This window comes from Stegastes partitus, unplaced genomic scaffold, assembly GCF_000690725.1.
Source record: "Stegastes partitus isolate 25-593 unplaced genomic scaffold, Stegastes_partitus-1.0.2 Scaffold375, whole genome shotgun sequence".
Taxonomy (NCBI): Eukaryota; Metazoa; Chordata; class Actinopteri; family Pomacentridae; genus Stegastes; species Stegastes partitus.
The window spans coordinates 378,725-392,121 of record NW_007578106.1 but is presented as its reverse complement, the minus strand read 5'-3'; the positions used below and the strand labels follow the sequence as shown (position 1 = coordinate 392,121).

At 42.9% G+C, this 13,397-nt stretch overlaps 1 protein-coding gene across 1 annotated transcript in view; it reads left to right on the top strand.

Moving 5' to 3' along the window:
• Nucleotides 1–13,397, top strand: part of LOC103359479 (vacuole membrane protein 1) — a 59,220-nt gene that overhangs the window by 12,338 nt on the left and 33,485 nt on the right. Inside the window, exon 6 of the mRNA XM_008284838.1 lies at nucleotides 11,284–11,535. Coding sequence (XP_008283060.1) covers nucleotides 11,284–11,535 — 252 coding nt within the window. The remainder of the gene's footprint in view (nucleotides 1–11,283; nucleotides 11,536–13,397) is intronic.

Sequence of the window (13,397 nt, the reverse complement as noted above, 5' to 3'; positions counted from 1 at the left end):
CATTTCCTGAGCTCATCAGTCATCGGTGGAGCGTCTTATCAATCCCTCCGACCCGACAAATACAACTTGCAACTGTTGTGTACTTCAGCGGTGCGACAACAGGTTGAGACAAATGCTTCCAGGATCCTGGTCATTTTTTCTATTCTTTTTTTTTTTTTACAGCTTTAGGGCAACGTTGCCAGAAATCACATGATTCACGAGGTGGCAAAGGTTTGGGCAGACTAAAAAAAAAAAGTGAATTTTGTGAACTCAGCTCTGAGAGTTTGTAATGTGAAAATATACATCTGCAAACATTTCAAAAAGTGATTTTTTTTCCCAATTTGTAACTCAGATTTGAACTTTTTTAGAACTTTTTCCTCAGCACATGTGCAGTAATTCAGTGGTCCCCAAACTTTTTTGCACCACGGACCGGTTTCAAGCAAGAACATTTTCTACGGACCGCAACAAAAAATACTTGTTTTTTCTATTAAAAAGTTTCATAAATCAATAAAATTACTTGCTGGATATGTATTTACTTTTTCTTCCGTCTCAGTATCGAGTCTCTCCCACTTTCCAAAGAAGCTCTCCTGAGATGTTTGTTTGTTTATTTATTCTGGCAGCGGTTGGACCGACGGCTTCGTTTAACCGCCGAGCATGAAAATTAATAAGAGTCAAGTGCGAGAAACAAGTGCAGACGGATGCGACGGGAAGACGAGCTGGTCATTTTTCAAAATAAAAAACCCTGCAGACCTGCAGGAAATAAAAACAAACCAATAAATTGTTGTTTTTCTTTCTGTGTGGCCCAGTTCCGGTCCGCGGCCCGGTGGTTGGGGAACGCTGTAGTACTTCACATCGCCGTTTACAAGGATTGAGACCTGGAACAAACTAGCACACTGGAAAAACAAAGAAGTCTGTAGCTCCAGACTGTTGTATGTTTCAAGAGATTTTAGTTTTGTTTTCCAGTTTATTGAAAGATTTACCAAGCCTTTACACCTTAACTTAGTCCTAATCTTAATCCTAATTTTAAAAAAGTTTTGTTAAAGTGATAACCGATATCAAAACGTTGGCCATGCCACCATGTCCACTGGAGCGTTGGCGTTACACCCGATGAGTTTGGAGCCCTGGTGAAAATGTTCTTCTATGATAGTGAATGGACTCGTTTTGAGACTCTTTAGGTGACAAACAAACCAAAAACTAAAGTTCTCTGAAGTTGTCAGCTTCAGCTTTGATGGACATGTTTAGATGTTTTCTGAGAGTTTATAGGCCCAACAGTTGAAGGTCTGTTTTAATCCAGTGAGTTTTCATTTCATGTTTTGTAGTTACTGTAGGTCTGCTGTATGTAAAATGTGAGAGTTGCTTTGGTTGGGTAGCCTGAGTAGTTGAGAAAAGTTTCTTGAAATGCAGAATCAGTCGACTACAGTGGATCTGTGCTGTTGTTCTGTTTGTGTAGCTCTTGTTTGACCGATGATAGACGCCTGTGCTCCTGCCTGAGTGATAAACCAAGCCCATATACCTCCGCTTCTTAGATTTAGTGTCTCATATGAGCTCAGGACTTCAGAACCACAGACTACTCCTTTATTTGAGTAAATACTGAGTAGATGAAAGTAATCCTCATTTGCAGCCCTGCCTGCAGGACACATATCAAGAGATTGTTTTATTGCTGAATTGAAATGTTGATCTCACTAATTCTGACTTTTCGTATATGAGGATTTGAACTGTTTCTGATTTTCTCACTCTGATTTAAATTTGCTGGAGTTTTAGACCAAAGATGTGAAGAAAAAAAATCAATCAGTTGATGAGTTTAGAACAAAATCAACTCCACAACAGTATTCTATGTTAGTAATAAATCGAGGTTTGCTGTCAGTAAATAAACCAGTCTATTAGAAAAAGACTAATTCGTTGAGTAAATATTAACCGACTGAGAAATCGTTCTTCAGGCTTTATAAATAACCATTTTTTGTAATCAGTCGATAGAGGGTGCCAGTGCTCTGATGATGCCAATGAAGCAGAAAAATCTGTTCAGAGTCTTATTGACCACACTTTACATGCTTTCTCATATTGATCCCAGGTACCAATGTTTTCCTCACACTGAGGTTTAAAGCTGACTATTCAGTCTGGAGAAGAGCAGTGAGGCAGATTTACGGCTTTAATACTGTACTGCATAACTGACTTCAGTTAAAACGACACGGACGAAGCAGAAGACACACAGTGTGCAACTAAACTATAACAAACACACACAGCAGCCGTTCTTTATTCCCACCTTTTGTGTCGAGAGGTGGGAACACCAGCAGGTCTAATAGTGCTTATGGTTCACCGTTGTGCTGCTGTTTTCACATGACCTAACATGTGACTCTGCTGCCATATGACTTCCCCTACTTTCCCAAGCTAATTCTCTCATTTCCTCCAAGTAAATGTGCAGTTAATTTTTTACCTTTTTTTGCTGACGCGGCGCTGACTACAGTGAACTGTGCGCTTTTCTGTTGAGCCTCAGTGATGTGACAGCCGTGCAGCGTTAGTAGATGTTTTGTTAGAAATAAATGACCACATATTAACAACACACATCCTCAGCGGTTGGCGGGAAGCAAGTGAACTTTATATTCTTGCAAGTACCGCAGAGCCACCAGCGGGGGGCGCTTCACAGCCACGAACACGCAAACCGTCCCCCCAGTCAATGAAACCAGAGCAGAAGTGGCAGCTCCCCTGCTCCTGGACAATGGCAACTGCTGCCCTGTGTCTCCTGGCTGTGTTTGCATCCCACTGAGACTGCGGGAGATCATTGTACACGGTTCAGGACCGGTTAATGGAGAAAGATGAAACGCTGCAACTCAGGCGTAGAGAAGGAACAAAAAGGCACGCTTGGCACATCGTCAAGTGTATTTTATCCAGCTGCTTTGAGAGAGAACGTAGTGGGTGGGTGCTTACAATACAAACCGTGAGCACAATAAAATCAGGCAGGAGCACTGGACAGATCTCATTTCGGCAGGATCATTACACTCACTCGCATGTGCTCGCGCTGGAAGTCCTGCACCTGTGCACGTATCTGCCGTAATAACTGTGGAGATCACGGTTCTGAGTGGGACCGGCTTTCATCCCCACTTACGTTTCTAAAGTATTTGTTTTCTAGTGACAACGACTGTCACCGCTCTCCATAAATCCTCTTTTAACTGAGAAGGGGTTAGCAATGAGTGTGACTCTTGAAAGCTTGGGAATGCTGTAAATATTTTAGAAGAGAGCTCATCTGAGTCATCCACCATTAAATTACTTTCAGTAATGGCTGTTGCCATTAAGTCATTATGGGCAGCATGAAAATTGTTGTGCTCGACGTTAAATCAACAGAAACAAAGAATTAAAGTCATTATAATTGAAGCCGCGCACGTTGCTGTTTACATAATAGCAACTAGGCTAGTCTTTTTTCTCTCCCTCTTGGCTTTGAGCGGTTTTATGAGTGAGACGTGTACATGTCGTGTCTTTCCATGAGCATAAATGTCAGCAGTCACCGGGAAAAAATGGGGTCACAAAAGAATCTAACCATGTTTGCATACGACTTGTGATTTATAGTCCCTTGTCTTTCACAAACTAAACCAGTGGCTCATCTAAATAAAGGAACATTCTGCAGTTTTCTATATCCAGTTTCTTTTAGGATAGCCAAATTATAGGTTGCAGAGGAGGTTTGTGTAGAATATACAGATTTTCCCCAGCAACCCCCCTAAAATTAAGTTTTGGCTGTGGGCAATTACCAGGAGCACAGCTTTAATTAGCGCCAACTATCACTGTGAGCGCTGAGCAGGTCTGAGAAAGTGGCTTCCACACAATGTGCCGGCGCTGTTGTTAGCATCACACTCGCACGCGGCTGCTCTCAGGACGAGGTGCTGTTAATTGTTGCGTGCAGTCCACCGACACATTCATCGTATGACAAGAACGTGTGGGTGAGAGAAACTTGGCGTGACAGGTTATCACCCTGCCTCTCGCTCACCTGACCATTGTGTGGGTTTCTTCAGTGACGAGCCCCGCTGCAGTGCCAGAAGCAAACAATAGGTCACCTTCACGTCCACAGAAACCTGGATGCTTTGTCTGAGCTGTGACTCACTCTCTGCTCGTCTGTGTGACCTGGTTTAAATTTTCCACTATTTTCCAAGTGTTTTTGTTGTTGTATTGTTTGTCACTTTTGATTAGCGAGTTGTTGTTGATAAGGGCCCAGCGCTGGCTCTTCGCTAAGAGATGTCTGATTGGCATGGACTCCATAAACCGTGCCGTGATATTAATTTAAAATGTTCTGGATTTCGCTGCGCTCGGACGGACGTGACTCAGCACATTCACGGCTCTGCTCACCGATACCTTGCACGCATGTTACCTAAAACATGAGTGACACATTGGGATCGAGTTCAGGAGTTCTTTGAAATGCTGGAAAGCTGCTCTTGACTCACCACTCCTGGCAGTAACGGATCTCTCGCTTTAACTTCAACACTTCTTAAATTCAATTTGAAGCCATTAATTTTTAACTACATCTAGATAGTATGTCAGAACTTTATCGCATGGATTTGATCCTCTTGCGGCCGAGGACGCCGTATTATTTACATACCATAAAGAAATGCTGGTTGGGGATTTTACGCTGGCAGCTGTGAGGGGGAATTGCCAAACTTTGGGTTCAAATACAAAAAAAAAGGGCTTTTACGTCCTTTGGCAAAAAAGAAAAGAAAAAAAAAAGCAACACAATTGGTTTCATTCATGATTTTTAACTAATCAGTTTTCTTTCTCATAAGGTTGGACACATGGATCTGCCCAAACATCTTGTGACTTACTCATCTTCACCAAAACTTCTTTAAAGACGAATGCCAGAGAGATGTGTAAATGGGAGCTTTGTGTCTCTGTGTGAGTGTGTGTGTGTGTGGTATCTCTAATAGCTTCTCAATCTTAATTGTCACACCTCAGCCATCCAAAGCATGCGCCTGTCTGTGTCTTGGAGGCCCCAGGAGTCTTGTTAATACCAAGTACAATAACCATTCGGTCTGAAAGACACACACACACGCACACAACCCACAGGAAGCGAATCCCGGGCCAAAGTAGGCTTAGTGTGTAGCCGGTCTGGAATGGCACCAGCAACCCTCCCAGAACCAGCCAAACCTGACCAGACCAAACCAGAGCACTGCTGGCTGGCACACTGCAGGTGTTTAGGTTTTTTATTTGAAGAATAGTTTTGTAATGAAATTCCTCCAAAGGTCACGTCGCGTCTCTCAGTTACTGTCACACACCCTCAGATGGATACGTGGAGCGGCCGCCGCATCATCCTCCTTGTTTTCCTGACTTTTTATCGGTGCTTTTCTCTTCTTGTAGTAAAATTAAACTCTCTCAGACGGGGAGTTTACACGCTGTGACGACATTAATTCATAATACCTTGGATAGAATGAATGCTGCATGAGTTTAGGTAAATGATGTGTTTAGTTTTGATGGTTTCAGATTTTTTTTTTCACTATATATCTTAGAAAACTAAAAAAAAAAACACCCATCACAAAGCCAACAAAGTCTAGAGTGAGCCCTTTTGTGAACACTTTGTCCTACTAACAAGATATTCAGCTGACTGTCACACAAAGCAAAGGAAGAGCAGGAGAGGATTTATTCGTGCTTGTCGTTTTTACACTGGACAAATTAGTTGCCGGCCATTTTTTTTCTGTTGAATCAAATTGTTACAGCTCTTCTTGTAAAGATACTCAATTAAATGTAAATGAAGGTCAGCAATAATAATAATAATAAAATAAGGATTGTGATTCAAGATAAAAAATAAAGGTGTTTCATTTAAATCTGTTTGAATATCAGAATAATAATAACAGTATTTGTGATACAAAGAACGAAGCACTACATCATATTTTGTCATATTGAGTCGACAGCATCGTGTGTTTTTATTCACAGAATCACAAATACTGTTTGTTTCATTCAAAAATTAATTTAGATTTAATCTACCCATCCATATTTTACAGGTCAGATGGCATCAGTAGAAAAAGGACTGCATATTAACAGAATGATTAATAGATCTATTTCTTAAACCGTAAAGGATTTAAAGCAAGCAGGTATTTATAATTATATTTTAGAAAAAGACTTAAATAGTAACCCTAATCAGTAAAGCTACTGCAAATCAACATATGAGCATATTTACCTAAAAATGTTCCTTTCAGCAACGTTATTTAATGTGTTCCTCCATGTTCTGCATCACAGACAGTTAAAGTCAGTTTAGACTCATTTGAACTGAGTGAGAGGAAATTCTTATTTAAAAAAAAAAGTCTAATTCATTTAGCGACAGAGTGAGTGGCCTGGCTGCTGGGAGGGAGAGGCTTCTGAACATGAAGTCATACGGTGAAACCACACGGATATATCACCAGGTCCGACCCATCACCGTGTGTGTGTGTGCGTGTGTGTGTGTGTGTGTGTGTGTGTGTGCTTACCACCCACTTCTAAACACCCCTGCCCCTCCTCTCTGTCTCTGCTCCATCACTGGCCTCAGTCCAACGCTCTCCTACCTCCCTCGGAGATCCTGACCAGGGCTTCTTCTTACCAGCTAACCTCTAATGTTTGTGCTACTTTGCCTCCAGCAGGCTCCCACTGTAAGAAGTGGTTAGCAGGTTATGCTAGCCGAACCGTGTCGAATGTGCTTAAATGGCCCTTGACAACCACAGCGACCTGTTAATGACTGGACCATCCTGTGGTCGTGGTCGCTGAGAACTGGTCAGTTTATGGTCACCCATTAGTGTCTGGTTTGGGCTTCAGAAGCAACTACATTTGCCACTGTAAACTAACAAGAGGAGTACACACCATTAGTGGTGGCTGGGATAATTCTCAGCCGTATCTGCAAGGGTCTTACATTTAACAAAAACATCTGATGTGATCTGTTGCATAAAACTTAAATTAGGACTAGAATGCCGGGAGAGAAACAACAACTCTGTTTTTAAAGTATATGACCCACAGGCAGCTGAATGTGATTGGGGGATCTCACTGCTGCTTATCGCAACCTGCTGCTTGATGAAACTTCATGTGATGCGTTATGAAATTTTATTTTTCATAGAAATTCATTCTCACCGCAGCATCTGTTTCCCTGTGAAGAATTAATATGTGAAATGCCCCGTCCTTCCACAAGCTGCAGTGCATTTAAATCATCATGAATAAAAGTGCAACCTAATAGAAATAACACTGTTTATATATCAAGACTAGGACGACAATGATGCTGGATCTAAGGAGGTGGTTAACAGTCTGTGTCATTTGCTCTTCTGTGCAGCAGGTTTCAGCAAACCAGCGCTCACATGCTCCCTCAGAGGGCTCACCAAGGTGTCCAGGACAGGGATTAAAGAATAATTCATTACAATTTTATTATATGTATGTACGTATATGAGATTGTAGTATGTTACAGGCAGATATGTATATATGACAGGTATGTATAGTAGGTATGGTTGAAATATATATATACAGAAAATACAAGATAATAATGAAATGATAACGCACAAGGTTGTATGACATAGTTTCTCATAATGTCTATATCAAAATGTGAGGAAGTGTAAGGCTCACTTAGCTTTTGTTTTGCTCTGTTTTTACAATATTTTCTGTTTTCTTGTAGATAGAATTCTGTTGGACCTCTTGGTTTCCTTCATATTCATTCCCAAACATGCTTAATGGTTTTAGTTGACCTGTTTCTATCCATGTGATTAGCAAAGACTTTATCGAACTCCACCATTCACACAAAACGTTCACACTGAGCTGATAGATTAAAGCATTACCCACATCATGTTTAGGTGGAGACTAGAATTACCTACAAATTTGATTAAAGTTTTTGTTTTAGGGAATATTATTTTACCTTTCGTTTGACAGTCGTTAGCTTGTTTTCTCCCTGTGTGCGCTCACTGAAATACTAATGATTTATTTTTAACACACACACACACACACACACTCGTATATATAGTTGTTACCAGATCCAAACTGTGCGTCTCAGATCTGTGCGATGTCCACATAACCCAGAAGTGGGGATCCCACTCGTTCTAGGAGCCAGGCGTTGTCACCACAGGAATGCCAGCAATGCCTCCAGTATGGATCGCATTGTGTCAGAGAGGAACTTTGTCAGTGCTGATGTGTGTTTTAGTGGCTGCAGACACCATCAGCAGCGTTTGGGTGGATGTCAGAGTAGACGCAGCACGGAGGTGGAGTTGTTTCTTCAGTACACACACACAGAAACCCTCTCCTGGACTTTGTTTACAGTAAACAGTGCGGAACAATGCTTTCTCAGAGAAACAAATACTTCCCTCCCTGTGTGTTTAGTATTTTTCCTGCTATTAATCATCTACATGCCTCCTTACGAGATAAGATGTCTTTCTATGTGTGTCAGTGTGTCTGCCATCAAGTGGTACACAAACCAGGACAGAAGGCAGCTACCTGCATGCTGTGGGCTTGGCTGCCCGGTAGTGTTGAGTCACCTGGACAACATGATAGGACTGGACTTCTGTGTAAGGTGAGAAGCAGTGACACAGCATTTGATATGGAGAAGGAGAGCACAAGGGAGGGAACAGGTACTCTGAGTCTGTTGGCAGGCTGGCTGTGTGTGTTTGGTAAACACACATTACGTGAGGCAGAGATGGGAGGTGTGAACAAGAGCAATATAGTTGTTCTTGTCCACATCAACATTCCTCTGGATGAGTTGTGTGCGTGGATGTCAGGGCAGCACGATCCCACTGTAGAGTCAGTGGGGAGGATGGGGAGTAACCAGACTGACTGGGTCAGCGCTGGGAGTTTCTTGACTTCTCTCTTTGGGTCGCTAAAGATTTTCGTATTTGTCTTCTGCTTTGGTAACAAGTGTGTAAACATCAGGCCTTTCCTCTGTAAGTCCTGGGAGTGTTTTCTCAGCATTAATATTGTGCCTGCTTACTAATATTGTGTTTATAGAGAGTAATCTGTGTCATCTGAAGGGAGTGCACTGTTCCTAGAGAAGACATTGGCGTTTCCTGTTGCCTCACACACCACTGTCCTGCCCTCCCACGTCCCATCCTGTCCAGTCCTGCCTTGTCTCACGCTGCTCCGGAAGCTTCAGCCCCACCTCGGTTTTGCCAGATTGCTTTGGCGCTACATTGCGTAATGCCAAACTGTCCCTGTGCGTCACTGGGAGCACCCTTCCTATGCACACGAGTGTAAACACACGGAACAGAGTACAAAGTGCCTTCGTACATCGGCCCACTCAGGGGAACTGCCTTTATTTGCAGGGATCATGCTACTGTTAGAGGCTTGTTTGATCATCTCTGTCATTTCATATCCATCAGATAATTGTTCAGTGGGCAACATGTTCTTACAGAGGAAATGCAAAGTTACATGACCTTTTCTTCCTGACTGGCTCCTATTCAGTGTAAAGCTTCATCAAACATTGTGCTTTCAGACGATGTTATCAACTTTATTGTCGTAATGAGTCAGCATAGAACCAACAGCCATTTACACAAGTTGTTTCCTTGTTTTTCTCACTCAAAGAACTTAGAACGCCACATTTATGCTGCATTAATGGCATAGTTTTCACTTCTGCTCTTTGTACTCCACCAGCAGGGTACAGCCAGTGCTCATGTTGTGAAACGACAAATGACCCCTTAACGCAGTGATGAAGTAGAATTCAACCATTTAATGATGCATTATTTGTGAGAGAGCAATGGAGAGTTAAATTACTGACTTTTAAAATAATCAGTGTGCAGGCAGAGAGAGAGGAGACTCCACATGACTGATGCTTCTACCTTATTTCAGCCATAACGTGTTGAAATGGACCCATCTTGATATGTTTGTTGTGTTGAGTGTGACTGTCAGTGTGTGTGGCCTCAGAGTCTCCCTGCACAGCAGCATCACAGATACTGGGAGGACTTGATTCAGGATTGTCAGACCCAGAACAAAAAGCTGGCGGGTCAACAGACTTCCACCATGCACCAGACTTCAAACACCTCTCTTCTTTCCTCGACTCTGTTTTCTCACTGGAAGCCTGATTGAAACAAGTAAACAAACAAGAGGCAGAAATGTAAACCGGACCAAGCCGTATCAAAGACAGCGCCTCTTTCAGTATGCTAATGTCTCGTTCTCACTACGGGAACAGTCAAACATTAACACATTTTATTTGAAGAGAGCTTGAGTTCAGAACTCACTTCTTTGTCATTCAGTGTTGTTGCATGGCTCTCCTGTGGATAAACATATACGGCCACATGTCAGCCACACCATACGAGCCCTCTGCCTAGTGTTATGAACCTCTCGTACGACCAAAACAAGCTTTTCACGGATGGACACAGGAGCTCTGACGTTGGCAGTAGATGTTTGAGAGCTGCAGGTTACAGCCTACGTTGATAACAATGTTTTGGGGGCATCTCACAGACGCTGGATCAGATTGAGATCTGGCATTTTTGGGGTCAATGGCTTTGGCTCTCATTGGTGTTCCTCGAGCCCTTACTGAGCAGTTTTTGCGTTACTGCGAGCCACATTGTGCTGCTGGGGGAGATCGCTGCTGCCATGTGGCGGTTGCTTGGTCTGCAGCAGTGTGGAGGTGGTGGTACTTCCCCATAAATGGCAGGACCCGAGGTTCCCCAGTAAACCGAAAACAAAATGATCAGTGTTATTTACTTCACTTGGCAGCGGTTGTAGTGTTGTCACACTTGATCGTATGGCACAATAGGGGGAGTCAGGCTGTGTGTATGAGTGTGTGTGTGTGTGTGTGTGTGTGTGTGTGTGTATGTGTGTGTATGAGTGTGTGTCTTCATCTGCATGTCACCTGGCACAATAGGGGGAGTCCGGCTTTTAAACCTCTGTATTAATGAAGTACTGCATGTTGTTAGCTTGCCATTTTTAGCATATTTTATTGCTTACGTGTGTGTGTAGGTGTGTGTGTGTGTGTGTGTTGTACACTAACTGGTTTCTCCGTGACAGGTTTCGTTTCCATCTCTGATCATCTGAGCCTTCCATTGTGCATCTGTCCTGTAGGTTTGGAAAGGTCGTGCTTCAACTTCATGTTATGTTCTTCAACTCTACCTAATGGCCTGTTTAACTCACACAGCAAGGAACGCAGGAGGAGCATTTATTCTTTATGCTAGTTTTTAGTGAAAAGCAGAAGGAAAGTTCCCTCGTTATGAAAAATTCAGGAGCCCCAGTCCTGATACTGGCCCACATATAACTGTCTCAATGTGATCAGTCGGTGTTTGACTCAGTGCTGCCTTTTTGTTCCCATGCCAATAATGAAGGGATCTTCCTCTGACTCAAAATACTTCCAACAGGTAGACTTACACCCACACTCCTTTCTGTCTGTCTTTCTCTGTTTTTCAGGGACCACACATAGCATCAGTGACTCTGGCGGCCTATGAATGTGGGTCTGTGGATTTCCCCGAGCCTCCCTATCCGGACCAAATAGTCTGTCCCCAGCAGGAAGCGCCGGCGTCAGGCTCTGATGCCGAACAGCTGGGCGTGGAGGGCGTGCAGGCCGTGGGCACTGACAGGGTGGTGGGGTCGGCAGCCCTCCAGGGAAGCATCACTCTCTGGACGATCATCTCAAAAGTCCGGCTGGAAGCGTGCATGTGGGTGAGTGGCTGTTCCACGCTGGTTTTGGACCTACAGCTGAAGAATGTACAAAATTCTGTGCAGACTGCAGAATCTGCACAGAGCTAAGCTTTTATAAACAGTTCTCACGGCTCGTATTTGGTCCCAGCGTACAGTGACCTTGTGCATTAGTACTTTAAAATATTGTTGCTGTCAGGTGAAAACCTCATATCTCCTCCATTCCAGCTTCTCAGCAACTAAGAGGAGCAGTCCTGTTTTCAGCCTGACCACCATGAATTGTTGGATTCATCCAGTGGGTTTTAAAACAGAGGGTAGCAGAAACATGAACACTACCAAGATGGACGGCTTTCAGAGACCAAGGGCAGGGTCAAGCTGTCCATGAGGTGCACATGTCAGGCTGTGATTCTCTGGGTCAGCATACAGTTTATGAAACAACGTGAAGACTCGTTTATTCAGTCGTTGTTCACGTCCTAATACGAAGAGTTATTTAAATCTCCCAGCTCCCCCTGTGACCATATAACACACTATAAAATACCTCAGTACCGCTGTGGTCACATGTGGCTGTCGATTTCTTTTGTAGTACTCCGCGCCTAAATTCTCCACCTAGAAATGACACAAATGCGCATCAAATGTGTAAATGTATTCAGTGATAATTCATTGAGTCGGAAAACCCCAGCTCCTTGCCGTGAATTTCCCCCAAAAGCAGTGGTTTCACACCTCAAACCAACCCTGTGACTGACACGAAAGATAAAATATTTTCACTCTGTGCTTCTTTTTAGTGCAGGAACAGAAGCATTTTTGTCACTTAATTGTAAAAAAAATATAAAAATAGCTTGTCAAACTTTTACAATGTCAGGGCTACGTTTTGAAGCTTGGACTCAGACAAAGAGCAGCCTGTACTTGGTGCCTAGTGACGCTAAAACCGTGGCTCTGGTGGTTTATCAATGAGTCACACATGTGTCAGAGTTACCATAAAACCACTGACAATGCCTGCTGCTACTGTTGCACACACACATACGGGGCACGTAGCAACACAGGAACAGATATGTGCCCCAGTAATCTGGCAGTCACACTCCATTATCAGCTGTCGTCTTTGCGTGTCCACTTTTATTACCAGTTAACTTTTCGTCACCTAAAGACAGAACTACCAAACATAGAGGAAGGAGAACTTGATCACTGACACACTGTGTGATCGTTCTTTGTTATCTGTTTCCCTGTTCTTCGTAATGTGGAAGGTGCTAAGGCGAGGGGGAAATACACATCCTCTGCTACTTCTTCACTACTGGGAAATTTACAGGAACCACGTAGGCTTTCCACAACCTCCTTTCTACTGTAACTGGCCTTTAGGCTTCCTTATTCTAGTAAGACTTTGACTCTATATATGCGTTCACACACGTACACACATGCTCATTTACAAATGCAAAATTGGGAACATGCACACCAACACATTTGATGCAAACATTCAGGTTTTGATTTATTCGATGACATTCCCTTACACAAATACATGTTTGTGCTTCAATACATTGCTTATTATTGATGATATTTATTAAGTAGCCTCGATTTTAAATGTTTTTTGTAACCTAATACCAAAACATGTACCATAGTAAAATATACTGTGATCCTCAACTTTCAGCGTCACTTTTGTTGTTGTATGAGACAAACTCTGTTCTAATGCACTGTATTTGAATCCCATTTAATATGCATGTGCAGGTACACCATCCTGCACGCAGAATGGCCTGTACGTTTGATTTATCTGTGCAGCATTCTCATTTTTCCTCCTTCAAAATGTGGTCAAATTTCCTCTGAGCCCAGCTACACTCCAGCAACAGCCTCATGCTGTGAGCAGTAATATGGAAGTGTGTGTTTGTGGGTGTGTGTGGGCC